At 35.2% G+C, this 27,370-nt stretch overlaps 1 protein-coding gene across 3 annotated transcripts in view; it reads left to right on the top strand.

Annotated features, from left to right (window-relative positions):
- LOC150108050 (membrane-associated tyrosine- and threonine-specific cdc2-inhibitory kinase-like) overlaps positions 1 to 27,370 on the top strand; it is a 187,397-nt gene that overhangs the window by 142,982 nt on the left and 17,045 nt on the right. For all 3 annotated transcript variants that reach the window (XM_090415547.1, XM_090415546.1, XM_090415548.1), the window contains one exon: positions 11,924 to 12,035. In XM_090415547.1, coding sequence (XP_090271673.1) covers positions 11,924 to 12,035 — 112 coding nt within the window. The remainder of the gene's footprint in view (positions 1 to 11,923; positions 12,036 to 27,370) is intronic.

The raw sequence follows: 27,370 nt of genomic DNA, 5'->3' as shown, positions 1-27,370 counted from the left end.
GACTAAAAAGCCAATGACATTAGAAAAGGGCACTCCTAAACAAAAGCAGGCAAAACAGCATTAAAAATAAAAGTTTTTTAAGAGTAGGAACATGAGAGTTTTCCCAAAAAAAATACCTGGAGAAAGTAAATATTATGAAGAAGCCAAAACATTTTGAGGGATACTAAGAAAGTCTAAAAATGAAGAGAATCAAAGATCTTAAATGTGATATAAAAAACACATAAGGATATTCTGAAGTAATTGGAGATGATAAATGAAATTTCATTGCCCAGTGTGAGATAAACATATTATTTGTTAGAGGATTAAAGCAACTTAAAAAGTTCCATTATTATTTTAGTTATTTATAAATAAATAACAACTATGTATGAATTTATTCATTATCATTGTCAAATTCCTGACATGTATCCTCAGGGTGCATACAGGATTTTTTTTTTTTTTTTTTTTAACAGTCGAGACAAGCTTTATAGAGCTATCTTCCTCACCTAGAGCGGGCTGTTACAAACATCCTTGCCCTAAGAGGATTCGAACCCACAAACTGTTGATTGGATAGTGGTTATGCATCCATTTGGCCAACCAGGCCATTATTATGATAGTACTACATGAAAAAGTTACATCATTACTTACTTACTGTCAACATTTTTCCTCCAAATTAATAGGTTATCTGAAAACACACACCAACTCAACATCACCAGAGTTAAAGATCGGTACTATCAACATAAGAAGCCTGAATGGCAAAGAAATGGAGCTTGCAGAGGAATTAGATTAGTACCAGATCGACATAATAGGGGTGACTGAAACAAAAAAGACAAAAACTGGTGAAATCCTTCTGAGCAATAAATATAAAATGTTATATTCAGGCAGTGACAATCAAAGAAAAGAAGGAGTAGCCATAGTATTCAACACAAAATATGAGGCTCATCTTCTTGAATGGCAGGCAGTGTCAAGTAGAGTGATTTGGGCAAATATCAGAATGGGGAACTGGACAATGAGACTTATTTGTGCCTATGGTCCCACAGAAGGTTCTACTAAGGTAGAAGTGGAGGAATTTTTTGAGGCTCTAGAGAAAGCTACTGACACAATGAAAAAGGAAAAGTTGGTCCTTGTTGGGGATCTAAAAAGCAGATTAGGAAATGATTGTGAGACATACAAAAATATTTTGGGAAATTTTTGGAGAAAAGAGCAAAGCTAATAATAATGCAAATATCTGTTGTATTTCTGCTCAGGACATGGACTGGTTATTACTAACACCGTGTTCCAACATAAAAATGTGTACAAATTCATATGGAGAGAAGAGGCAAGGAATAAGAAAAGTCTCATTGACTATGTTATGGTTGTTAGTGATGTTTTCACCCTGGTGCAGGACACCAGAGTATACAGAGGATTTGAAATTGGAAGGGGTCACTATTTAGTCTTGAGCAGGATAAAATTGAATTTCATATTGAAAAGAATGACATGTAAGAAAGTTTTAAAGCAAATAAAAGTTGAGCAGCTCTCAGATGTGAACTGTAGATTAAAATACACAAAGATTATTGGGAAAAAAATGACAGTTTGAGAACAGGAATCAAACCTTGGAGATTCAGTGGCAAGTCTTGAAGAAAACTCTGATTGATTCAGCTAGAGAGGCATGTAGTGAAGTTGTCTGCAGGGATAGAAAAATTAGAACTCCATGGTGGACACAGTAAGTTAAACAGGCAGTGAATGAAAAGAAGAAAGCATATCAAAAGTTCCTGGCAAATAAGTCAGCTTGTGCTCTTAGAGAATACAGAGACAAATGTAAGAAAGCTAAACAGCATGTAAAACTAGCTAAACAAAAGTCATGGGAACTTTGGCAAGAACATAGAAAATAAATATTAAGAAGGTGGCAAAATATTCTGGAGGTTGTTGAAGAAGTTTAGGAATGGAGGAAAGAGTGCTGTAAAAGGAGTTAGAGATGATAAAGGTGATATGAAAACGGGAGAAAAAGATATCCTTGAAGTATGGAGTAATTACTTTGAAAATTTGCTAAATGAAACAAGCAGTGCTGACAGCATAGTAATAAAAAACACTGACCAGGCATGCAGTCAGGAATACATATCCATACTTGAAGTAGAAAAAGCCATCAAAGGCTTGTGATGTGGAAAGGCAGCAGGAGTAGATGATATTCGTCATCTACTCCTGCCATGACAAGTCTGCAAGAAATGCTGAAGAATGGTGGTATAAAAGTCTTACAGTGGCTGCACTGCATAGTTCAGAATGCCTGGACAGAGGGACGAATTCCCAATGATTGGAGTAGAGCTCTCATAGTACCCATATATAAAAAGGGAAATAAAACTGCATGTGAGAATTACAGAGGTATTTCCCTACTGAGTGTTCCTGGTAAGATATATGCAAGTATACTTGAGAAACGGTTGAGAAGAATTGTGGAAGAAAAGCTTGGTGAAGAACAAGCTAGATTCAGGTCAAATAGAGGCTGTCAGGATCAGATCTTCACTTTACGACACATAGTCGAGAAAGCATGGGAATATAACAATGATATGTATTTAAGTTTTGTCGATTTGGAAAAGGCATTTGACAAAATGCCAAGAGAGAAGCTATTCAATACGCTACAGCTATTTGGTGTCAATGGGACATTATATCAAGCAATACTTAGTTTTTATTTGAGTTGTAAGTCAGCAGTTAGAATTGAAGGAAGTACAGGAAGATGGTTTAATGTTGAATCTGGTGTGAGACAAGAATGTACATTATGTATATGGATCACATTATGAAGGAAAGTGGTATTAAACATGATATCAAAATTGGAGATGTTAATGTCAGCTCTTTGCTTTATGCGGACGATGTCATACTTCTAAATAAATCCGCTACAAGTCTTCATGATTCTCTGATTAAATTGAATAACTGTTGTAATAGATATGGTATGAAGGTCAGCAATAAAAAGACAAAGACAATGAAAATAGGCAGTCATTGAAAATGTTAATTGTGTTGTGAATGGAGAACCTGTGGAACAAGTAAAACATTTCAGCTACTTAGGCACGATTTTTAGTGAAGATGGTAAATTAAATATGGAAATAGACAACAGAATCAACAAAGCTGGTATGATAGGAAGTCAATTGAATAAATTCGTATGGAATAAGAGAGAAATTAGTCACAACACTAAATTAGCTGTATCATCATCATCAAATTCCTGCCATGTACACTCAAGGGGTGTATAGGATATGATAGTACTACATGAAAAAAATTACATCATTATTAATTTCCTATCTACAGTTTTCCTCCAAATCAGTCTGTTACTTGTCAAGACTTCAACATTATCGGATCTTATATTTCTAAGGCACTTTGTACCTTATCAATCCACCTTATATCTTGGTATTCCTCTGGGTCGTTTTCCTGCCAGCCTGGCAGAGAACACTTGTTTTGCTAATCTTTCCTCGACCATTCTGTTTAAGTGACCATATCACCTGAGATTAGCTCTGCTAACGCATTTACCTGGATGCTGACAATGTCAAGTTCTTTCCTAATAATCTCATTTTTAATATGATGTTGCCATTGATGCCATCTGTTCACACTTCTAATCTTTCTCTGTACTCTCATATCTGCGGTCTCTAGTCTTTGGTCAAGTGTTTTACTTCTGACCCAGCTCTCAGATCCATAAGTTAAAACTGGTTTGAACACTGTCTTGTATACAGCTAATTTAGTGTTCCGACTAATTTCTCTCTTATTCCATATGAATTTATTCAATTGACTTCCTACCATACCAGCTTTGTTGTTTCTATTATCTATTTCTATATGTAATTTACCATCTTCACTAAAAATCGTGCCTAAGTAGCTGAAATGTTTTACTTGTTACACAGGTTCTCCATTCATAATACAGTTGACATTTTCAATGATTCTGCCTATTTTCATTGTCTTTGTCTTTTTATTGCTGACCTTCATACCATATCTATTACAACAGCTATTCAATTTAATCAGAGAATCTTGCAGACTTGTAGCAGGTTTATTTAGAAGTATAACATCGTCTGCATAAAGCAAAGAGCTGACATTAACATCTCCAATTTTGATATCATGTTTAATACCACTTTCCTTCATAATGTGATCCATATAGATAATAAATAACAGAGGGGATAATGTACATCCTTGTCTCACACCAGATTTAACATTAAACCATCTTCCTTTACTTCCTTGAATTCTAACTGCTCACTTACAACTCAAATAAAGACTAAGTATTGCTTGATATAATGCCCCATTGACGCCATATAACTGCAGCGTATTGAATAGCTTCTCTCTCTTGGCACCTTGTCATATGCCTTTTCCAAATCGACAAAACTTAAATTTCAGATCTTTGTTATATTCCCATGCTTTCTCGACTATTTGTCATAAAGTGAAGATCTGATCCTGACAGCCTCTATTTGGCCTGAATCCAGCTTGTTCTTCACCAAGCTTTTCTTCCACAATTTTTCTCAACCGTTTCTCAAGTATACTTGCATAGATCTTGCCAGGAACACTCAGTAGGGAAATACCTCTGTAATTCTCACATTCAGTTTTATTTCCCTTTTTATATATGGGTACGATGAGAGCACTACTCCAATCATTGGGAATTCGTCCCTCTGTCCAGGCTTTCTGAACTATGCAGTGCAGCCACTGTAAGACTCTTATACCACCATACTTCAGCATTTCTGGTCGAATATCATCTACTCCTGCTGCCTTTACACATTTCAAGCCTTTGATGGCTTTTTCTACTTCAAGTATGGATATGTATTCCTGACTGCATGCCTGGTCAGTGTTTTTTATTACTATGCTGTCAGCACTGCTTGTTTCATTTAGCAAATTTTCAAAGTAATTACTCCATACTTCAAGGATATCTTTTTCTCCCGTTTTCATGTCACCTTTATCATCTCTAATTCCTTTTACAGCACTCTTTCCTCCATTCTTAAGCTTCTTCAACAACCTCCAGAATATTTTGCCACCTTCTTGATATTTATTTTCTATATTCTTGCCAAAGTCCTCCCATGACTTTGTTTAGCTAGTTTCACACAGTGTTTAGCATTCTTGCATTTGTCTCTATATTCTCTAAGAGCACAAGCTGACTTATTTGACAGGAATTTTTGATATGCTTTCTTCTTTTCCTTCACTGCCTCTTTAACTTCCTGTGTCCACCAGGGAGTTCTGATTTTTTTATCCTTACAGACAACCTCATCACATGTCTCTCTGGCAGAATCAATCAATGTTTTCTTCAGAGTTTGCCACTGAATCTCCAAAGTTTGATTCCTGTTCTCAAACTCTTTCAGTTTTTCTTCAATAATCTTTGTGTATTTTAGTCTACAGTTCACATCTGAGAGCTGCTCAACTTTTATTCGCTTTAAAACTTTCTTACATGTTTTTCTTTTCAATATTAAATTCAATTCTATCCTGCTCAAGACTAAATAGTGATCACTTCCAATTTCAAATCCTCTGTACACTCTGGTGTCTTGCACCAGGGAGAAAACATCACTATCAACAATAACATAGTCAATGAGACTTTTCTTATTACTAGTCTCTTCTCTCCATGTGAATTTGTGCACATTTTTATGTTGGAACATGGTGTTAGTAATAACCAGTCCATGTCCTGAGCAGAAATCCAACAGATATTTGCCATTATTATTAGCTTTGCTCTTTTCTCCAAATTTTCCCAAAATATTTTTGTATGCCTCACAATCATTTCCTACTCTGCTATTTAGATCCCCAACAAGGACCAACTTTTCATTTTTCATTGTGTCAGTTGCTTTTTCTAAAGCCTCAAAGAACTCCTCCACTTCTACCTTAGTAGAACCTTCTGTGGGACCATAGGCACAAATAAGTCTCATTATCCAGTTCCCCATTTTCATATTTGCCCACATTACTCTACTTGAGACTGACTGCCATTCAAGAAGATTAGCCTCGTATTTTGTGTTGAATACTATGGCTACTCCTACTTTTCCTTGATTGTCATATCCTGAATATAACATTTTGTATTTATTGCTCAGAAAGATCTCACCAGTTTTGGTCTTTTTTGTTTCAGTCACCCCTATTATGTCGATCTGGTACTTATCTAATTCCTCAGCTAGCTCCATTTCTGTGCCATTCAGGCTTCTTACATTGATAGTACCGATCTTTAACTCTGGTGATGTTGAGTTGGGGTTTCTTTTCAGATTTGTTCCAGTAGCTGACTTTTCGCTGTTCGTCCTGGTTCCCTGGCGAAAACAACGGGGGCCTTGTTTAACCGGGCGACACCACAGCCGGCATGAAATTCTGTCATGTTGTACCATCATTTTTTTTTTTTTTTTCATTTTGGTTTAACCAATAAGAATACAATTTGGTCAGCTAAATCCCAAATTGCCAGCCCATCCTCGTCCGTTCAGTATCCAAGTAGATACCCAACAGGGTGCACCACGAGAAGGTGAGGATTGGACATTAGGTCAGAAACCCTGGTCGGTTCTCCGCATTCCTTTAAAGGCTATGTGGAGGTCTCCTCTCAGTTATACAGTTTTGACCCTTAAGCACCCCAAATTAGCTGTATACAAGACAGTATTCGAATCTGTTTTAACTTGTGGATCTGAGAGCTGGGTCAGAAGTAAAACACTTGACCAAAGACTAGAGACTGCAGATATGAGAGTCCTGAGAAAGATTAGAGGCGTGAATTGATGGCATCAATGGCAATATCATATTAAAAACGAGGATATTAGGAAAGAACTTGACTATACCACCTGAGATTAGCAGAGCTAATCTTAGGTGGTATAGTCACTTGAAAAAATTGGCGAGGAAAGATTAGCAAAATGAGTTTTCTCTGCCAGGTTGGCAGGAAGACCAAGATATAGGTGGATTGAAATGGTACAATGTGCCTTAGACGATAGAAATATAAGATCTGACAATATTGGAGTCTTGACAAGTAACAGACTGATTTGGAGGAAAATTGTAGATAGGAAGTTAGTAATGATGTAAATTTTTCATGTAGTACTATCATATCCTGTACACCCCTTGAGGGTACATGTCAGGAATTTGATGATGATGATGATAATCTGTTATCTATCAAGAATCCAATATTATTAAATCTTATATTTCTATTTCTTAAGGCACTTCTTACTGTACCAGACCACCTAGATCTTGGTCTTCCTCTTGATCTTTTACCTGCCATTCTGTCAAAGAATGCATTTTGCTAACATTTCCTCACCTGTTCTGTTTAAGTGACCATACCACCTGAGATTAGCACTGCCAACACATTCCTCAATGTTAACAGTGTTAAGTTCTTTCCTAATATCCTAATTTTTAATATTGATACTGCCACTGATGCCATCAGACTTTCCTAATCTTTCTCAGAGCTCTCATATCTATGGTCTCCCATCTTTGATCAAGTACTCTATTTCTAACCCAACTCTCAGGTCCATAAGTTGAAATGTTTGAACATCATCTTACATATAGCTTAGTTTTTGTGTTTTGACTAATTTCACTATTATTCTATATAAATTTATTCATCTGATTTCTTACCATACCAGCTTTGCTAATTCATGTTGTCTATATTTAATTGCCAGCTTCACTAAAAATTGCACCTAAATAGCTGAGGCACTTCTAATGGACTTAGTAATTCAGGGTTAAAGATCAGCATTCACAATTCAGAAATGATGCCTTCAGGCAAATAGCCTATAAACATTTCAGTTAATGATGAAAAATTGGAAGAAATAGATTCGCTTACTTGGGAAGTGTACAACATAGCCAGTCTAAACATGATATTAAGGCATGCAGTTCTAAAGCAACTGTTGCTTTTCAGATGGTAACAGCCACTTTGGAAAGAATAATAAAATACAGCTAACTATAAGACCCTACCTCACTGACACCCTTGTTAACTCTCTTACTATACAGATGCGAGAGTTGAATAATACTAAAGGATGATTAAAAAGACTGTTGGTCTTCGAGGTTAAGTACAGAAAATTTTAAATAACATACCATACATGGCACATGTAACAAATTATTATTATTAAGAGAGACCTCCATGGAGTCAGGTACTCGTCAAGGGAGACCACATACTATGCATGCCAGCTATCATACTTATTCTTGAATTCATTCACACTTTTTGCACACACAATGGCAATCACATACTGTCCTATGATGGAAAAATCTAGATCTCATCCCTTCTTAGCAGCATTCTTTCTCAGCTTCCAAGGATGTCCTTTCCCCACTCTCCATAAAATGAAAAATTCCAAATGAAATCCTGTATGATCCTTTCAGAAGTTTGTAAGTCTTAATCATATCACCCCTCTTTCTCCTGTTTGCCGGTGTCTTCAGTCTGCTAATTCTCTGTCTGTCTTCATAATCAGTATTCCACAATCTTGATATCATTTTTAACACTCTCCTTTGCACTCGCTCCACTGTATCAGAATCACAACAGAAACCAGACCTGTGCACAATAGTCCAAGTGAGGTCTTATTTCAGGCTTGTAAAGAGGCAAAATGAGGTTTGAAGGAAAATCAGCTCCATTGCCCAGAACACACGAGAATATCATCACTGAAATGCATTGAAAACAGCTCTGGTGGCCGAGTCTCTTGGCTAGATCTGATAGTTTACCTAAAATAGCTCTAGAAAGCTTGACTTTGGGTTAAAAAAAAAAAAAAAAAAAAAAAAAAAAAAAAAAAAAAAAAAACATGAGGTGGGGGGGGAGGGGGACTAGAATCATTTGGATAAGTAATATTAGAAAATGGACTTATTCTTCATTTTTCACCTTATTTAAGGAGATCCCAGGACAGAAACACCTGGAGAGACTATGTCAGGACTGTCACTTTTATAGGGCCCCAATGGTCAAAGAAGAAGACCATACTATACTCTGTACCCCCCCCATACCCACCCAGTAAGTGCATACTAAGAATATGCTGGTGATTTCCCACATTATATAACCCACTTATCCATCCACAGAACTGATGCTAATATATAGGTGGGGAATGAGTTGGATTCACATTTTTAAAAAATTACTTGAACATTTATTAATTGAGGCATCAAGTGATATAACAGCCTCAGAAACTTTGTGTTGAATGTTATCAGAAATATATAGCAATATTTGATGTAAAAAAATGCCATCAGAAACCTGGAATGTAGAAATGTATTTCAAGTATATGACAAGCTGACCTGAAATATCATTGTATAAAAGTTTTGCAGTTGCTATGCTGAATCATCCAGAACACTTGATCATAATGTCAAATTCCAAATGAATAGGGTAGAACTCTCGTAGGTGCCAAAGGAAAATGAATTAAATGTCAGAATTATAGGACATTTTCCTGACTCATACTTGAGAAAAGGCTAAGAAAAATTGATGATGACAAGCTTGGTTTGATATCAAATAGGGATTACCAAAAACAGATTTTTACCTTACAACAAACAGTCATGAAATCGTTAGACTATAAAGGGTTTCTACTTAAGTTTTCTTAATCTTGAAATACACAACTAGATAACAAGAAAGAAATTCTTAAATTCTTTAGAAGCGAATCTGTATGGCTTGTTTTAAACTTTGAACAACGCAATTAAACATATTATTAAAAATAAAAGAAATAACTCACATTAAGTACTTAATTTTTAATGATAAAATTTTTGTCTAAGTCAGTCATCTTCGGCACAGAAATGGAACAGCATGATATACATGACAGATTCGGTACATGGAAGTGCCACAATAGCTTAAAGTAACAAAACAGTTGACAAATTCAATTGTTTAAAATGCATCTTCTATTTGAGGTGCACCAAAAAATCTCCCTAAAAATTCTTGATTTTGTCCAAAAGAAGGTAGTTTGACTTCCTTTCTCACAGACTCCACTAACTACTCTCTCTCAAGATGGTCTGTATCTGCTCTATGCCTTCTATGGATGATGTTCCACAGAACTTTTATCTGTTATTCTCCTCTCCACACACACATATGTTGTCTAAACTTACCATTACATGAGCAGCAACTAACCCAACATCCATTTATAGTTCTGCTGTTACCCAGTCAAGTTTTCTTCTTCATTCATCTATCTATACTCTCTGAAGCAGTCTTTCCCAAGGATTACAACCTCCACCTATTCAAAAAGAACATCATAGTTCCCCCCCCCCCCCCCCCCAGTATTTGGGCTTAGATGTGGTTTAAGCTCATAGTTAGGTTTAATGGAATGAATACAGCACAAAAAAATAAATAAGCACAAGTTTAATCATTCTCATACTTTGTCTCTGTCATAGAGACATCATCAGGGATACAATATTAATATTGTAATGCACAAAAAGAACACATAACACAATGAGTAGAAAAGTTAGATTAAAAGACTAATGTCCTGCTCAGAGTGTCCTCTGTTGGTGCTTTTGGCTAGCTTTAGTTGCTGGGCAGGAGGCCTAAGAATTGAAGTTTCCCAAATCTTGAGAAGTTTAGCAGAACTATATTTATTTAAATTAAGCTGTTTTTTTAAAAATCTGCTGATTCTAAAAAGAGTCTTTCAAGTTTGTATTTGCTGTGATGAAGCATAGTATATTTTTCCATCTGATCATGTGCAAAATATCCAAGACATGATCAGACTAGAGCTGACTAACCATAATGGAATGTAGGTTGGCACCTTGATGTGTATAACCAGTTGTTATGGTCAAGAGAACTGTGCATCTGTAATTGCCAGATATCAGTTATCTGTCTGCTGAAGGTTGTGGAGATATTTTTTTATGATAGCCTTACTTGTCAGATTGTCGACGTACAGCAAATTTAGTATTTCGGGTGGATTAATTGTTAAATAATCTGGGAATTCTGTTCTGGTGATCAAACATAGTACTTTCTAAACCTCTTCAGCTTCTAATAAGCAGGGTAGTGATTTCACCCTGAGCACTGAGAAGTAGCTACCATTTTGACACATTTAAAAATCAGTAGACAGCATCTGTATTTTCTAGTCCATATACTAGAGAATGGAAATGCTACTACTTAACCCAGCAGTCCAGTGTAATTAAAAAGATTGTCCCTTTTCTTTTTATGGCTATTTTTGGGAAGATAGTATTTACCATTTCAGTAGGTAATTAGAAAACAGCTTGTAGTGAAATTAGCTATTCTCATTATATAAATAAATACAATTTCAAGAATATAATTTAATGTTAGACCTCACGGATATGATATACATGAGAATGTCATTTCTTGTATACTCTCCTACTAAAATATATGGGCTGACATGACAGTTTGAGAAATTGTTATACCAGTTCATATATTTTAATGTTGAAATTTTATATTATATTATACTACATTATTCTGTTTGTTACTATGAAAGTCCTTACCCAGGTAATTAAGGCTAAAAGACAAAATTCGTTTCAGTTAAGTATTTACCATACATTCTCCAAAATGACAGTAATTGCTAGCTAAGACCAATTATCTGTATTTGGCAACTAGCAGGCTGTGGGTTCATATTCTGCTATGTCATGAATGTTTGTAAATGCCATTCAGTAATGCTGCTAAGTGGATTGGATGATTTTCAGCATCTGGTATCAGACTTATTATCTTTAGTGAAGGCCTCAAGTGCCCTGATAAGCACCATGGTTGATCTCTAATATAGAGTACTCCATTTATTTAACCTTAGCTCATCCACAAGTGCTCATACTAAAGTGCTATGCTATAGATTTCTAACCTTTTGTAGATAAGCTTGCCATTAAAAATTTATAAACCTAATGAATATAACAACAACAAAAAAAAATAAAAATAAAAAAATTAAAAAAAAATAAATTTCACTAGCTGGGGAAACCCTAAATGTACTTGTGGCAAATTGTATAGTTACCTGATAAAATGTATTTGAATGGAGCCATGAGTAAAGAGTATTTTTAGATTTTTGCCTAAAGATCACCCATATCAATGTCAATGGAAGAAGTAAATTAATTAGAAGTAAATTTATACAAAATAATTTTTATGCCTCAGCAAAATAGTCTTATTACTTTTATGTTTGATCTTTTATCTTTACAATAGATGAAGTGTTTGATGAAGATATCATTAACAGTTCTCACAACTCACTAGCCATACCATTATCTGATACATCTACATCAGGTGATAGTCGAAATGGAAGTTTTAGTTTTCCAAGGTAAGAAACTAAATATTTTTAAATGTTTTATTTGCTAATCTAAAATGAATACTAATCATGATACTATATTATTAAAATTTTTTATGCTTATTTCAAACTTGCCTTGCTTTACAAATACAAAAGTAAGTGTGTGTTTGTGTGTGTGTGTGCACGCGCGCGCTCAAATCAAATCCCTGATATGTACCCTTATGCGTGGGATACAGGATATTATGATAGCACTACATGAAAAGTTTATATCATTACTAACTTCCTGTCTACAAATTTCTTTCTCTTAATTAATCATTATTTGTTAGGACTAATATTCAGATCTTTTCTTTTAATCTTCTAAGGCACTTCTTATTCTTACTGTGTCATTCAACCTAGATCTTATTCTTCCTCTACGTGTTTTCCCACCCATATTGGAAGCACTTGTTTTGCTAACTTTTTCTCTCCCATCTGTTTAAGTGACCATACTGCACCTGAGATTAGCTTTGCAAACACACTCCTGAATGCTGCCAATATCAAGTTTCTTCTTAATATTCTCATATTATTTCTAATCCAGCTCTTAGTTAAAATAAACTAGTTTTGGTTTGAACATTATCTTGCATACAGCTAGTTCAATTTTTTGAGAAATTTTTCTCATATTCTATATAAATTTATTCAGCTGACTTCCTACCATACCAGCTTTACTAATTCTGTTGTCTATTTCCATATTTAATTTAACATCTTCACTAAAAATTGTGCCTAAATAACTGAAATGTTATACTAGTTTTATAGGTTCACCATTCAAGGTAAAGGTCGATGTTTTTAATGTTTCTGCCTGCTTTCATTGTCCATGTTGTCTTTTTATTTCTGATTTTCATACTAAATTTATTACAGCAGTTAATTCAGTTTAGATATGGAATCATGTAGACTTATACTGGATTTATTTTAAAATTACAATATCTGCATTAGTAAAGAGCTGAGATTAACACCTTGAATTCTTATTTTTTACATCCATTTCTCATATCTGATTTAACACCAAACCATCATCTTGAACCTCCTTCAGTTCTGACTGCTGATTTACAACTCAAATACAGCTTGCTTGATATAATGTTCCATTTTACACCATATAATTGTAGCATTTCGAACAGCTTTAATCTTGCAACCTTGTCATATGTCTTTTCCACATCTACAAGGCTTAAATACAGATCCTTGTTATATTCCCATGATTTCTAAACTGTGTGTCTGTCTTAAAGGAAAAAATCAGATCTTGACAACCTTTAATTGGCCTAAACCTAATTTGTTCTTCAGTTTCCCTTTACAAACAATTTTTCTTACCCTCCTGAGTATGGATGCACGAATCTTCTAGAACACAGTAGAGGACTTCCCCCTGTAATTGTCGCATTCAGTTTTATTTCTCTTTTTATTGATAGGAATTATGTGAGTTGTGCTTCACTCATTTAGAATTAGATCTTCTCATCACCAGGCCTTCTAAATTATGTATTGTAGCCAATGTAATGGAGGTATAAAAGTGCAGCACTTTATACCTTCATATTTGAGCATTGCTAGTTGAATATCATCTATTTCAGCTTTTTTTTCTTTCCATATTTCATGATTTTGATAGCTTTTTCTACCTCAAGTATTGATAAGTTAACTGAGTACAATCCTCTTGAAAATTTTCTACCACTGTTTTGTCACTGCTTGTTTCATTTAACAATCTTTCAAAGTATTTACTCCATAAATGCAGAATATCTTTAGTTTCAGTCTTATACCACATTTATCATCACTGGTTCCTTTCACAGCACTCTTTCCTTCATTTTCAGCTGTCTCAGTACCTTCCAGAATATTCTGTTGCCTTTCCTGATATTTATCTTCTATATTCTTATCAATCTTCCCAGGACTTTTGTTTAGCCACTTCTACACATAGCTTAGTTCTCTTGCCTTTTCTCTCCATATTCTCTTAAGACATCTGCTAACACTTGCTTGGAAGTTTTGATATACTTTCTTCTTTTCCAGGACTGCCTCTTTAACTTTTTACATCCACTATAGATAACTTCTTCATGTCTCCTTAGCTGAATCAGTTGGTTTTCTTCAGAGTTCATCACTGAGAGCCCAAGGTTTTTCAAGCTCTTTCAGTTTTTCTTGAATAATATTTGTATAGTTGAATCTACACTTAATCTGTAAAAGCTGCTTAATTTTACTTTTTTAAAAAATTTTCTTGCATGTTTTTCTTTTCAATATATTTTTATCCTGCTTCATTTTGTAATATTTGTGATTATTATTATTTATTAGACCTCCAAGAAGAGGACTCATTGAGAGAGGGCATACATTACCCATACCAACTGTCATACCTTTTTCTTAAATTCATTTATACTAAATTAACTCATTTCCTCATTTGTGTAAATGTATTTTTTCCTCTCTTCAACTCCCTGGTCGATTTTCGAATTTTTCTTTTAATCTTGAAATGGCATGTTAATTTTTCTTCATTTATTGTCATCAATATAAAGGTTGTCTTTGTGGGTTTCAAGTTATCATCCCCCCCTCCCTTTAGCTTTCGATGCTGCTCTTTTTGTTCTTCTGGGTTTCTGGTGTCAATTTTAAAGACTAATTTAATTAATAATATCTTAAAAGATAAGATAAAAGAAAATGTACTGAATAAAATAAAAACAGTAAAAGCCACAATAATATAGTAAAAATGCACTAATCTAAAAATACTCACTAAATCAAAAAAAAGAAAAAAATCACCTATTTTACAGCAGCTTCAAATTACATACAGAATAGCCTCAAACTAGATTCCAATTAGATCTGCATTTGGATTGGCACCTCTATATACCCAAATACCCTGTATACTGGCCTGGTTGGCCGAGTCGTTAGCGTATCTGCTCTCCAGCCAAGGGCTGCGGGTTCAAATCTTGCCCGCATGGATGTGTGAGATTGTCAGTGAAAATATTAGTGGTAGTGGTGGTCGGTAGTAGATGGTATTGGTGTAAATGATGAAGGTAGTTGGGGTTGGTGGAGTGGTGAAGACAAAGAGTTGTAGAGTAGGTGCCTTCCCTCGATGAGTCTTTCGGCTCCCTGGAGGTGTTATGTAATAATAATAATACTGTATCCTGAACCATGTCAAGATATCTCTCTCAACAATAGTATAATCAGTAAGACTTTTTTTTTTTTCTATCTTTTCTTCACTTGAATTTCTGTACTTATTTATGTTGAAATATTGTGTTAGTGATGACTAGTGTGTGTGTGTGTGTGTATGTGTTGTCCTGAATAGAAATCCAGCAGGTACTCACCATCATTATTAGCTTTGCCCATTTCTCCAAATTTTTCAATCTATGTTTTTCATAAAGATGGTTATCCATTATGTCCTATAGTTAATTGCATTGACTCTCCCACTTACCATTTTGCTAAATATCTTTCCATTCTTTGAAACCTTACTTGCCATACTAGTTTTTATATTAAAAGCAGCATTGACTTCAGATATAAAATTAAAGAAGTGTTTACTAAAATAAAGAGCCAAAGGCTTCACTTTGACGATGCAAAATTATATAAATTAAGTGGATTTAAATCCAACATCATTTCAAAGCTGAATACAGAAACTATAAAAATTTAGTGCAAAAAATGACCAGAGAGCTTGCGGTAATACACTTACAGCCATACTACGAATTGCCCTAGCCAAACCTTATAAGAGTGACATACACTCAAAGCACCCATATGTTCACCTCCTATTTGAATTTGATTCATTTTGATAAGGTTTCACTAGTTTGACAGCTGTTTCAAACTCATTGGTTTTTGTCAGAGACTAGGCAGAAACCTAAGAGAGCAAAACTCTTGGTACTAAGGAACTCAAAGCATTGGAGAGGTGTATTTTCCATAAGTGAACTCTCGGTCAGTGCGTAAAGTATTTATTAAAATACTTTACGCACCAATGAGTTTGAAATAGTTGTCAGACTAGTGAAACCTTATCAAAATGAATATGAGGTGAATATACGGGTGCTTTGAGAGTTCATTGTTCCTATAAGGTACGGCTAGGGCAACTCATAGTATGGCAGCAAGTGTATTCCCGCAAGCTCTCTGGTCGATTTTCACCTGAAACTTTTATAGTTTCTGTATTCGGCTTTGAAATGATGTTGGATTTAATATCCACTTAATTTATATTAAAGAAGTGCATTTGCTAGATGATGAAATAATGGTTTCCTTTAATGTAGTTTCCCTGAGGATATTGTTGAATTTTAAGTTCACCATCAATGCAGGCTATTTTGTATAGCAGAATAAATTTAAAAACAACTTGAAATCATAGCCATGGATAATCTTATCTCACTAGCTTTAGGCGTTTATTTTATGGAACATTGGAAAGTCAAATCTTTAGTATACCATTTTTCCTAAACATCCTATCTGGCTTCAATTCATGGATGATATCTTTGCAGTTTGCTCCCACTGAGAATCGAAATGACTGCAATTTCTGAATAAAATAAAATCCACATTCGATGTGGATTTTATCCACATCGAATTCACTATGGAATGTGAATCCAACAAGCCTTTCCTTTCTTAATACCTTAATAATTCATACTTCTACTTCTGCAGGCAGTATCGAATTGTCTGTTCATAGAAAAGCTTCCGTCACTAGCATATACATCTATCTTTCACGCCATCATCCATCACATTCACCCAAAGACAGATGTTATGAAAACTCTCTATACAACAGATCTCACACAATCTGTTATTGTGACTCGATTATTTTTTTGGTAGCATTAAATAAAAAAATGCATTGATGACTAATTAATACAATGAAACCACCATCCGGAAAATTATCGACAGATATCATCCCTCAGTTGGACTATAATCTGATGCAAAAAGAATTTCCATATCCTACCTTAAAGAAACATCTGTACAAACAGCATCATTTCTTCACAAGTATAAACTATACCCTATCTTCAAACAAGCTGGAAAACTGTCTTTTTTCCTAGCCGCTCATATTGACTTTGTTATTTTGGACTGATGAGCCATTCTACTAAGATTAGAATCCAAAAACATTAGGACTACATCAAATTCTTAAAATCATAACTTTGATTTTAAGAATTTGATGCCATTTTGACTAGTGACAGAAAAATCTTGGATCAGTTCTTTGGAATTGAATCAAGATTCTTCATTCCAGTAGATTTTTTGAAACTTGCAAAACTGTATGATATTATCCAAATCTTAATTGCTCTGATTGTATGATAATCTCAGATTTTTGAGAAGTAATTTGCCATTGTAGTAATGAATAAATTGCATATATAACCTTGTTTTTTGAATTTCAAAAGTTATCTAGTGTTTCTGTATAAACTCTAATAGTGTCTTCTCTTGTTAACTCTGGTATGACTGAGATACAAGCAAGTAAACACATACTATATGACTCATCTTGCTATTCTTGTTTTGAATGTTGTTAACAATCTTCTCTTTTCTTGATGATGTCCTTGTAACAAAGGATGAATGAATGTTTTCTATACATGTGTTAGCCATTATAAAAATATAATGCTAAAATTATATTTTAGCATTATGTTTTAACCACTTTTAACTTGTGGATCTGAGAGCTGGATTAGAATGAAAACATTTGATCAAAGACTAGAGACCTCAGATAGAAGAATTCTAGCAAAAATTAGGGTGAAGAAAATGGCATCAATGCAGAATCATATTAAAAATGAAAATATTAGGAAAGAACTTAACATTGTTAGCGTAATGTAGTTAGCCACTTAATCAGAATGGAAGAAGAAATTTTAGCAAAACAGGTGTTTGATGCCAGGATAGCTGGGAAAAGACCAAGATCTAGGTGGATTAAGGTAGTAAGAAGTACCTTAGAAGACCAAAATATAAGTTCTGATAATATTGGAGTCTTGATTGATAATAGACAGATTATAAGAAGTTAGACTTTAATCCCATCATGTAGTAATATTATAGTATTTTGTATTATGCCCCTTGAGGATACAGGCAGTGTTGCTGTGATTAATCATTGTTGCTTTAGAAATTTACAGTGCAACATTGAGTATTTAGTAAATGTTGAAGACGTGATGATGCGACATAAGAAGACAAATGCATCTATAGCGGTTTGGTCCAGGATAAGGAATTTTAAAATGTCTGGCAACTGACAAGGCTGGAGATGGAGAGGACATATTTCCCATTGGTAATAAATAAATGTATGTCAGGATAATTATATTACTTATGATTATTTTACTGCTGATGGAAATTTTCAAGGATAATATCATTTCATAAGGAAGGGGCTTTATATAAAATGGACAACTGGAGCCAGTTAGTTTCTTTGACAGACTAATGGAAATATTAATTAGAAATCATGCATGGTGTACATCTTGGTAGGAATTACTCAGTGACAGCACATAGCATGGTTTTATGAAGTGCTTGCACATTCTCGAGATCAGCTACAAAGGAGCTGATTGAAGAAAGGCTTACAAAAATTTCCTCTAGTTGGCAACTAGAATTAAACTACCATAGTACGAGCCAGCCCAGTTTTTCTTTAGACTGCCTCACACTATGGATGTAAACACTGCTAGACTGAACATAGAAGAAGGTGACAATGAGTTTAACGCCAACAACAAACTAAAATTCATTATGTTAAAATTATAGGGGAGTGACCCCACTGCTGACACAGAAGCTGCACAAGAATTTGCTTCTGGTGCATTTCAAATGCATGGTGAATGAGGCTAAATGTCTATAATATATATATATATATATCGTATAACATTTTTTCATTAAATTATTCATGAGTGGAGATTTCGTAGGCTGTCATTGATTCCCATTATGTCTTTTTTATAATGATTTATTTATAATAGTACTACTAAAAACCTAACCCTGGCATAAATAGAGCCCCTCTCCCCAAATATATGGTTTGGCTATTGATATTTGGAGTTAGCCTCCAGTTTTTCCTCAAAAATTTGAAACAAGCCCTGAATACTTTTAATATGATGATTGAGAGGTAATGTTGTTGCAGTAATAATAATGAAAACATCATATGATAAAAGGGACTTAAGGTTTGAGAGTGCTGGATGTGGTGATAGCATTGGAGAATTTGTGCATAATCATGGTAATAATTTTACATCCAACTGGGAAATGGTTAATTGTGTAGTTCAGTTAAACAAAAGGTGTATATGAGACCTAAAGAGCTAGTGATTATGACACTCAGGAGGCATCTTGGAGTGGAGCAGTGCCATGGTATAATAAATGGCAAGGAAAGGATGTTAGCAATATATGGGAAATGGTCAAAGAATGTATGGGAAAAGAAATATCAGACTGCATAAATATAGTCAGGAAGATAAATCAGGTGGGATTTCAATGGATGAGTAGTATCATCAAGAAGGAGCTGCCAAAATAAATAAATAAATAAATATTGTGTAGAGAATAAAGACAAATGGGATCAGCAATCTTGTAAACACGGAAGGTGAAATCAGATTATGGGAGGAAATTGACGGAGTAGTAGTTTGAGGAAAATTAATCTTTGTGGATGAAAAAATTTAATGAATGGTAGGAACATAACAAAAGTAGAAAAAGTCATTGGATTATATAGTGATCACTTTGTAAGGGTGGGGATAATCAAGTGACATCTGACAGGATGATGTGAGAATATAAGTAGATTAAGAAGGATATTAAGAAATCACAGTGCGACTATAGCCAAGGGATAGCAGTCCATGTGTTATGAGAATGTGCAGAGAAATGGCAGTTCCCTAACTAGAATGTTTGTCTCAGCACTGGTCCTAAGAGAGTGGAAAGAGGGTAAAATAGTTTTAGTACATGAAGTATCCAATACAAAGATAGCAAATTACTACTATTTCAAGAGTGGTAGTGAAAGTTGGAAAAATTGATTAAAAGAGAAAATTCAGGAATAGGTGGATAGGAATATGATACTCTATGGGGAGTAGCATAGTTTTGCGAAGCGGAGATCTTGTCTTACTAATTTATTCATTTTCTACAGCAAAGTGACAGATGAGAAAAATGACTTCATCATGATATGGCTAGACTTTAGAGAAGCATTTGAGGAAATACCACACAGAAACCTATTTCATCAATTAGAAGACATGATGGATAGATACAGTGCTGGTTATGTGTATAAGAAAGTGGATGATGATCTGACATGAATAGTATATGACAGTAGAATCCAAGAGAAAAATGATGACTAGCAGTGTGCAATAAGGTTCTGTAGTTGGGCTGCTGCCATTTAATTTGTGCACTAATGATATAAGGAAAGTTTTAGGAGGGAATATTCAATTGTTTTCTGATGGTGCTAAACAGGGGAGGTTAGTAGAGATGATATAGAAGTTTTGCAGGATGCTTTAAATAGATTGGAAGTTTTGGCAAAAGATAATAATGCTCAGTTCAGATTGGCAAAGTTTAAGGTTATACACTTTGGAATGAAAAGACCTCAAGCTGTATATTACATAACTCAAATTGGATGTGAAATTATTAAGGCTATGAATTTGGGGATGATGATGGGTAGAGAGAGAGAGAGAGATGAAATTTAGATTGATTGATTGTTTTGCATTTACTGCTAAAGCAATGAAGGCCAATTGTTGAAGTTTGGAAGCTATATTGCAAAAGTGGGCAAGTAGGGATATTGCAGCAGGCAAATATTGCACAAGTAGAGATAAGTAACTTATAATGCCAGTGAGTGTATTCCCATAAGTTCTCTGGTCAACTTATTTTTACAAACTTTCATAGTTCCAGTGTGCAGCTTGATGTGCTATCATTTGTTCTGAATACAAGTAGCTTAGTTATGAAAATACATTGCTTACCTAGGCTAAAATATAAATGAAAAGAAATTACTATATATGGCAGTAAAGTGGATATTAGATCCAGCATTATTTCAAAGCTGAATGTAGAAACTATGAAAGTTTGTAAAAATAAGTTGACCAGAGAGCCTGCAGGAATACACTGACCGGCATTCACGATGGCCTTAGCACGGACTACTTAGAAAACAAACGCCACCCAAGCATTTTGCCTTTGTGCCTTAGTCCATGCTAAGGCAACCTATAAATGCTGGTGGAATGCTAGCACTGCATTCATAAGGAAGGACGCCTTGGAAAATAAAACTAGCCTAAAAATAGCAAAAAGAGAGAATGTCTTCTAGCAAGAGATGGATCAGCCAACTAAAAGAACAAAAACAAAAAAATCCACAAACAGCAGAGAAATAAATCTTAAAAATAGCAAGTTATTTCTATAAGAAACTATATTCTAATTCTAACCAGCTTTTGGCACCAGACACTGCTGATTAATTCAGAAAGTGTCCTTGAAATTAGCAGTTGAGAATGCATATCATCATCATCATCATCAAATTCCTACCATGTACCCTCAAGGGGTGTACAGGATATGATAGTACTACATTAAAAAATTACATCATTACTAACTTCCTATCTACAATTTTCCTCCAAATCAGTCTGTTACTTGTCAAGACTCCAACATTATCAGATCTTATATTTCTATCGTCTAAGGCGCTTTGTACCTTATCAATCCACCTATATCTTGGTCTTCTTCTGGGTCGTTTTCCTGCCAACCTGGCAGAGAACACTTGTTTTGCTAATCTTTTCTCTCCCATTCTATTTAAGTGACCATACCACCTGAGATTAGCTCTGCTAATGCATTCCTGAATGCCGACAATGTCAAGTTCTTTCGTAATATCCTCATTTTTAATATGATATTGCCATTGATGCCATCTATTCATGCCTCTAATCTTTCTCAGGACTCTCATATCTGCGGTCTCTAGTCTTTGGTCAAGTGTTTTACTTCTGACACATCTCTCAGATCCATAAGTTAAAACTGGTTTGAACACTGTCTTGTATACAGCTAATTTAGTGTTCCGACTAATTTCTCTCTTATTCCATATGAATTTATTCATTTGACTTCCCATCATACCAGCTTTGCTGATTCTGTTGTCTATTTCCATATTTAATTTACCATCTTCACTAAAAATCGTGCCTAAGTAGCTGAAATGTTTTACTTGTTCCACAGGTTCTCCATTCACAACACAGTTGACATTTTCAATGATTCTACCTATTTTCATTGCCTTTGTATTTTTATTGCTGACCTTCATACCATATCTATTACAATAGTTATTCAATTTAGTCAGACAATCTTGCAGACTTGAAGTAGATTTATTTAGAAGTATAACATCGTCCGCATAAAGCAAAGAGCTGACATTAACATCTCCAATTTTGATACCATGTTTAATATCACTTTCCTTCATAATGTGATCCATATAGATAATGAATAACAGAGGGGAGGGATAATGTACATCCTTGTCTCACACCAGATTTAACATTAAACCATCTTCCTGTACTTCCTTCAATTCTAATTGCTGACTTACAACTCAAATAAAGACTAATTATTGCTTGATATAATGCCCCATTGACACCATATAGCTGTAGCATATTGAATAGCTTCTCTCTTGGCACCTTGTCATATGCCTTTTCCAAATCGACAAAACTTAAATACAGATCTTTGTTATATTCCCATGCTTTCTCGACTATTTGTCGTAAAGTGAAGATCTGATCCTGACAGCCTCTATTTGGCCTGAATCCAGCTTGTTCTTCACCCAGCTTTTCTTCCACAATTCTTCTCAATCATTTCTCAAGTATACTTGCATAGATCTTGCCAGGAACACTATGAGAGCTCTACTCCAGTCATCAGGAATTCATCCCTCTGTCCAGGCTTTCTGAACATACAGCCACTGTATGACTTTTACCACCCTACTTCAGCATTTCTGGTCGAATATCATCTACTCCTGCTGCCTTTCCACATTTTAAGCCTTTGATGGCTTTAACTACTTCAAGTATAGATATGTATTCCTGACTGCATGCCTGGGCAGTGTTTTTTACCACTGTGCTGTCATCACTGTGTGTTTCATTTATCAGTACTACGTACTTCAAGGATATCTTTTTCTTCCGTTTTCATGTCACCTTTATCATCTCTAACTCCTTTTACAGCACTTTTTCCTCCATTCCTAAGCTTCTTCAACAACCTCCAGAATATTTTGCCACCTTCTTGATATTTATTTTCTATATTCTTGCAAAAGTCCTCCCATGACTTTTGTTTACCTAGTTTTACACAGTGTTTAGCATTCTTGCATTTGTCTCTGTATTCTCTAAGAGCACAAGCTGACTTATTTGCCAAGAACTTTTGATATGTTTTCTTCTTTTCCTTCACTGCCTATTTAACTTCCTGTGTCCACCATGGAGTTCTAATTTTTCTATCCTTGCAGACAACTTCACCACATGCCTCTCTAGCTGAGTCAATCAGGGCTTTCTTCAAGGCTTGCCACTGAATCTCCAAGGTTTGATTCCTGTTCTCAAACTCTTTCATTTTTTCTTCAATAATCTTTGTGTATTTTAGTCTACAGTTCACATCTGAGAGCTGCTCAACTTTTATTCGCTTTAAAACTTTCTTACATGTTATTCTTTTCAATATGAAATTCAATTTTATCCTGCTCAAGACTAAATAGTGATCACTTCCAATTTCAAATCCTCGAACACTCTGGTGTCGTGCACCAGGGTGAAAACATCACTAACAACCATAACATAGTCAATGAGACTTTTCTTATTCCTTGCCTCTTCTCTCCATGTGAATTTGTGAATTTCTGCTATTTATGTTGGAACAAGGTGTTAGTAATAACCAGTCCATGTCCTGAGCAGAAATCCAACAGATATTTTTCTATTATTATTAGCTTTGCTCTTTTCTCCAAATTTTCCCAAAATATTTTTGTATGTCTCACAGTCATTTCCTACTCTGCTATTTAGATCCCCAACCAGGACCAACTTTTCCTTTTTCTTTGTGTCAGTTGCTTTTTCTAAAACATCAAAAAATTCCTCCACTTCTACCTTAGTAGAACCGTCTGTGGGGCCATAGGCACAAATAAGTCTCATTGTTCATTTCCCCTTTCTGATATTTGCCCACATTACTCTACTTGAGACTGCCTGCCATTCAAGAAGATTAGCCTCGTATTTTGTGTTGAATACTATGGCTACTCCTTCTTTTCCTTGATTGTCATTGCCTGAATATAACATTTTGTATTTATTGTTCAGAAAGATCTCACCAGTTTTTGTCTTTTTTGTTTCAGTCACCCCTATTATGTCGATCTGGTACTTATCTAATTCCTCATCTAGCTCCATTTCTTTGCCATTCAGGCTTCTTATGTTGATAGTACTGATCCTTAACTCTGGTGATGTTGAGTTGGGGTGTGTGTTCAGATTTGTTCCAGTAGCTGACTTTTTGCTGTTCGCCCTGGTTCCCTGGCGAAAACAACGGGGGTCTTGTTTAACCAGGCGATGCCCCAGCCGGCATGAAATTTTGTCATGTTGTACCATCATTTTTTATTTTGGTTTAACCGATAAGAATACAATTTGGTCAGCTAAATCCCAAATTGCCAGCCCATCCTCATTCGTTCAGTATCAAAGTAGATACCCAACAGGATGCACCACGAGAAGGTGTGGATTGGACATTAGGTCAGAAGCCCTGGTCGGTTCTTCGCATGCCTTTAAAGGCTATGTGGAGGTCTCCTCTCAGTTATACAGCTTTGACCCTTAAGCACCCCTTTTCCAGATCTACGAAACTTAAATACAGATCCTTGTTATATTCCCAAAATTTCCCAACTATATTTCACATAGCCCATATTTCTGAATAAGACAAATTGAGAGGAAAAGGAGGAGATTTGGCATTGAAAAGTATTGTGCTATTTGGAACTGAAGCCAGTTAGCGACATCTAAAATATATCACGTAGTACTTTGTTAACTGCCAGAAAAGTTCATTAATAGAATGACTTCATGGTAATGCAAAATCTGGTCTTTTATTATTATTCTCAGTCTGTCTTCATAATCAGTATTTCACAATCCTGATATCATTTTTAATGCTCTCGTGTGCACTCTCCACTGTATCAGAATCACAATGGAAACCAGAGACCAGATCTGTGCACAATAGTCCAAGTGAGGCTTTATCAAGGCCTTGTAAAGATGCAAAATGACATCCTTGTCTTTACATGTCAAAGTTCGTTTCAGCATTGCAATTATCTTTTGAGTTGTATTTGCAATCTTTGCTACATTGTCCGTGAATTTCAACTTCCTATCTACTAACACTCCAAGATCCCTAGCCTAATCAGTTTCTTCTAGCATAATCCCACCACTGTAATATGATATCTAATCACACCAAAGTGCATGACTTTACATTTACTGACATTGAACTGACATCCATTTTTTTCATACCCACAATTCCAGCCTATTCAAATCATTCTGCAAGTAGTATATATCAGCCACATTCCTGATTACCATATCTTCATCATCATGAGCAAATAGCTGTATGTCACCTGTCAAATCCTTCACAGTGTCATTTAATATACAGATTGAATAACAGTGGACCAAGGACTGATCCTTGTGGTACACCACTGGTTAAATTATATTTTGCACACTCAATCTTCCGTATATCACTTTTTGATATGTAGTCAGCCATCCTCTTATCTATGTTAATATTTTATAATCCAAACCCATAATTTCCAATTTATGCAACAGTCTTCCATGCTGTATTTTGTTAAAAGCCTCAGCAAAATCCAAAAGTATTATGGTATATCCATTCCCCTTGTCTCGCTCACTGGTAACATTATTACAGAATGTGAGCAGATTGCTAAAACATGACCTTCCCTTAGTAAACTAATGCTGTTCATTGCAAAGCACAGATTCTCTGTCAACCCATTTCTGAATTCAAGCCCTAATCAGCTTTTCCAAAATCTTCATCACCACTCTCGAGATACTGTGATTGGTCAATAGTTGGATATGTTGGTCTTTGCATCACCTTTGTGCAATGAGATTACCATACCAAATTATATAGTCTGCTTAAAGGAATAGCCAATTCAGCTGAACACTCTTCTCATCAGCAATAGGGGCTGATATCCCATCAGCCCCTGTTGCTGAATTCTTATTTAGTTTGTACCTTCTCCTCATTTATTCATCCAGTGAAGAGGTAGCAATGAACTCAATGTTACATACACCAGGTTTATAGCTTTTAGCAAAATGGGCACTCATTATTTGAACAGCCTTTTCCACATCTGTCACCCTCACACCATCTGCATTCAGCAGAGTTATTCTTTCATATTCATCCTTTCTTTTACTTGCAGCCTATCAATAGAATTCTTTGGGATTATCTTTAGCTTTCAGCACTAGTTTCTTTTTGTACTCAGATTTAGCTTTCTGTACAATAGTTGTGACTCTTCTAGCAGCTTATAATTTTTTTAACAGATATCATCCATATGCACATTGTATCCTTTCCACATCATCCTTTTATGAATCAGCTTTCATATGACTCCTACCCTATTTATTATTCAAACTCTCAGGACACATTCTGATATTGTATCATTTAAGTATTTTTTTAGATGCTTCCCATGCATTGTCGATATTCTTTTCATCCAGCAACCAATACTGTTGCGCTGAACTCAGTATACTCCCCAGTTGGTCATAATTTCTTGCTTGTGTAGTTCGGCATGCAACCTTTCCTGAATGGAACATTCATAAACTTAGCCACTTCTCAAGTGAGTACTACATGATTACTGTCACCAACCAGAGGCAGAATAGTCACGTCGTTAACTGAAACACCCTCTGGCACTATAATCAAATCTAACACTCTTTGACCTCGAGTTCCTTCTGTGAAATTCTGCTTGAGAAAGTTGTTTCACATCTCAATAAATTCAGTTTCATTCTTCTCATGAGATTTTACTGCTACCTAATTAATGTTTTGAAAATTAAAGTCCACCATTACGATTACTCTTTTCTTTTGCCCATCGTTTTTATTTGGTGATGCATTTCTTTATCACTAGCAATCAATCCACCAGGTCTGTAACAATACCCCACTATGTATTTGATCTTAAATTCCACCTCACACCAGATGGCTTCACACTCACTGCCACGTGAAAAACTGTTACTAGTATTACAATCATAGGCCTGAACACTAACTGGATTCAAGTCATCCGGTATCATTAGCAGCATGTCCCCTCCTCTCCTATCCTGTCTATCCTTCCTAAAATACTGTACCCTTTATACCTGATACCAGTTAGTATGTCTGATTCTGACATACTAACTGTCTCACTAATGCCTCCAATCTGAGGTCCCAGCGTATTCACCAAGGCAACAAACTCTACCACTTTGTTCTGATAGTATTCGTGTACAGACATAATAAGCTACTTGCATGTACTCTTGTCTGTAGTCTGCATGAAGTAGTTGGGCACTTGCAGATCTCTGTTCTTCTCTAATGCCTTATATATGCAGACATCTTTACACATATTTGATGGGTCCAAACTGGATGAACACGAAGTTCAAAATCATTCTTTCCTCGTAATAATTTCCATTATAATGTCCATTCCC

This window comes from Typopeltis vanoorti, chromosome 3 (genome assembly GCF_054136105.1).
Source record: "Typopeltis vanoorti isolate ZY-2024b chromosome 3, IOZ_Tvanoo_1.0, whole genome shotgun sequence".
NCBI classification, from domain to species: Eukaryota; Metazoa; Arthropoda; class Arachnida; order Uropygi; family Thelyphonidae; genus Typopeltis; species Typopeltis vanoorti.
This window is presented reverse-complemented; position numbering and strand designations above follow the sequence as displayed.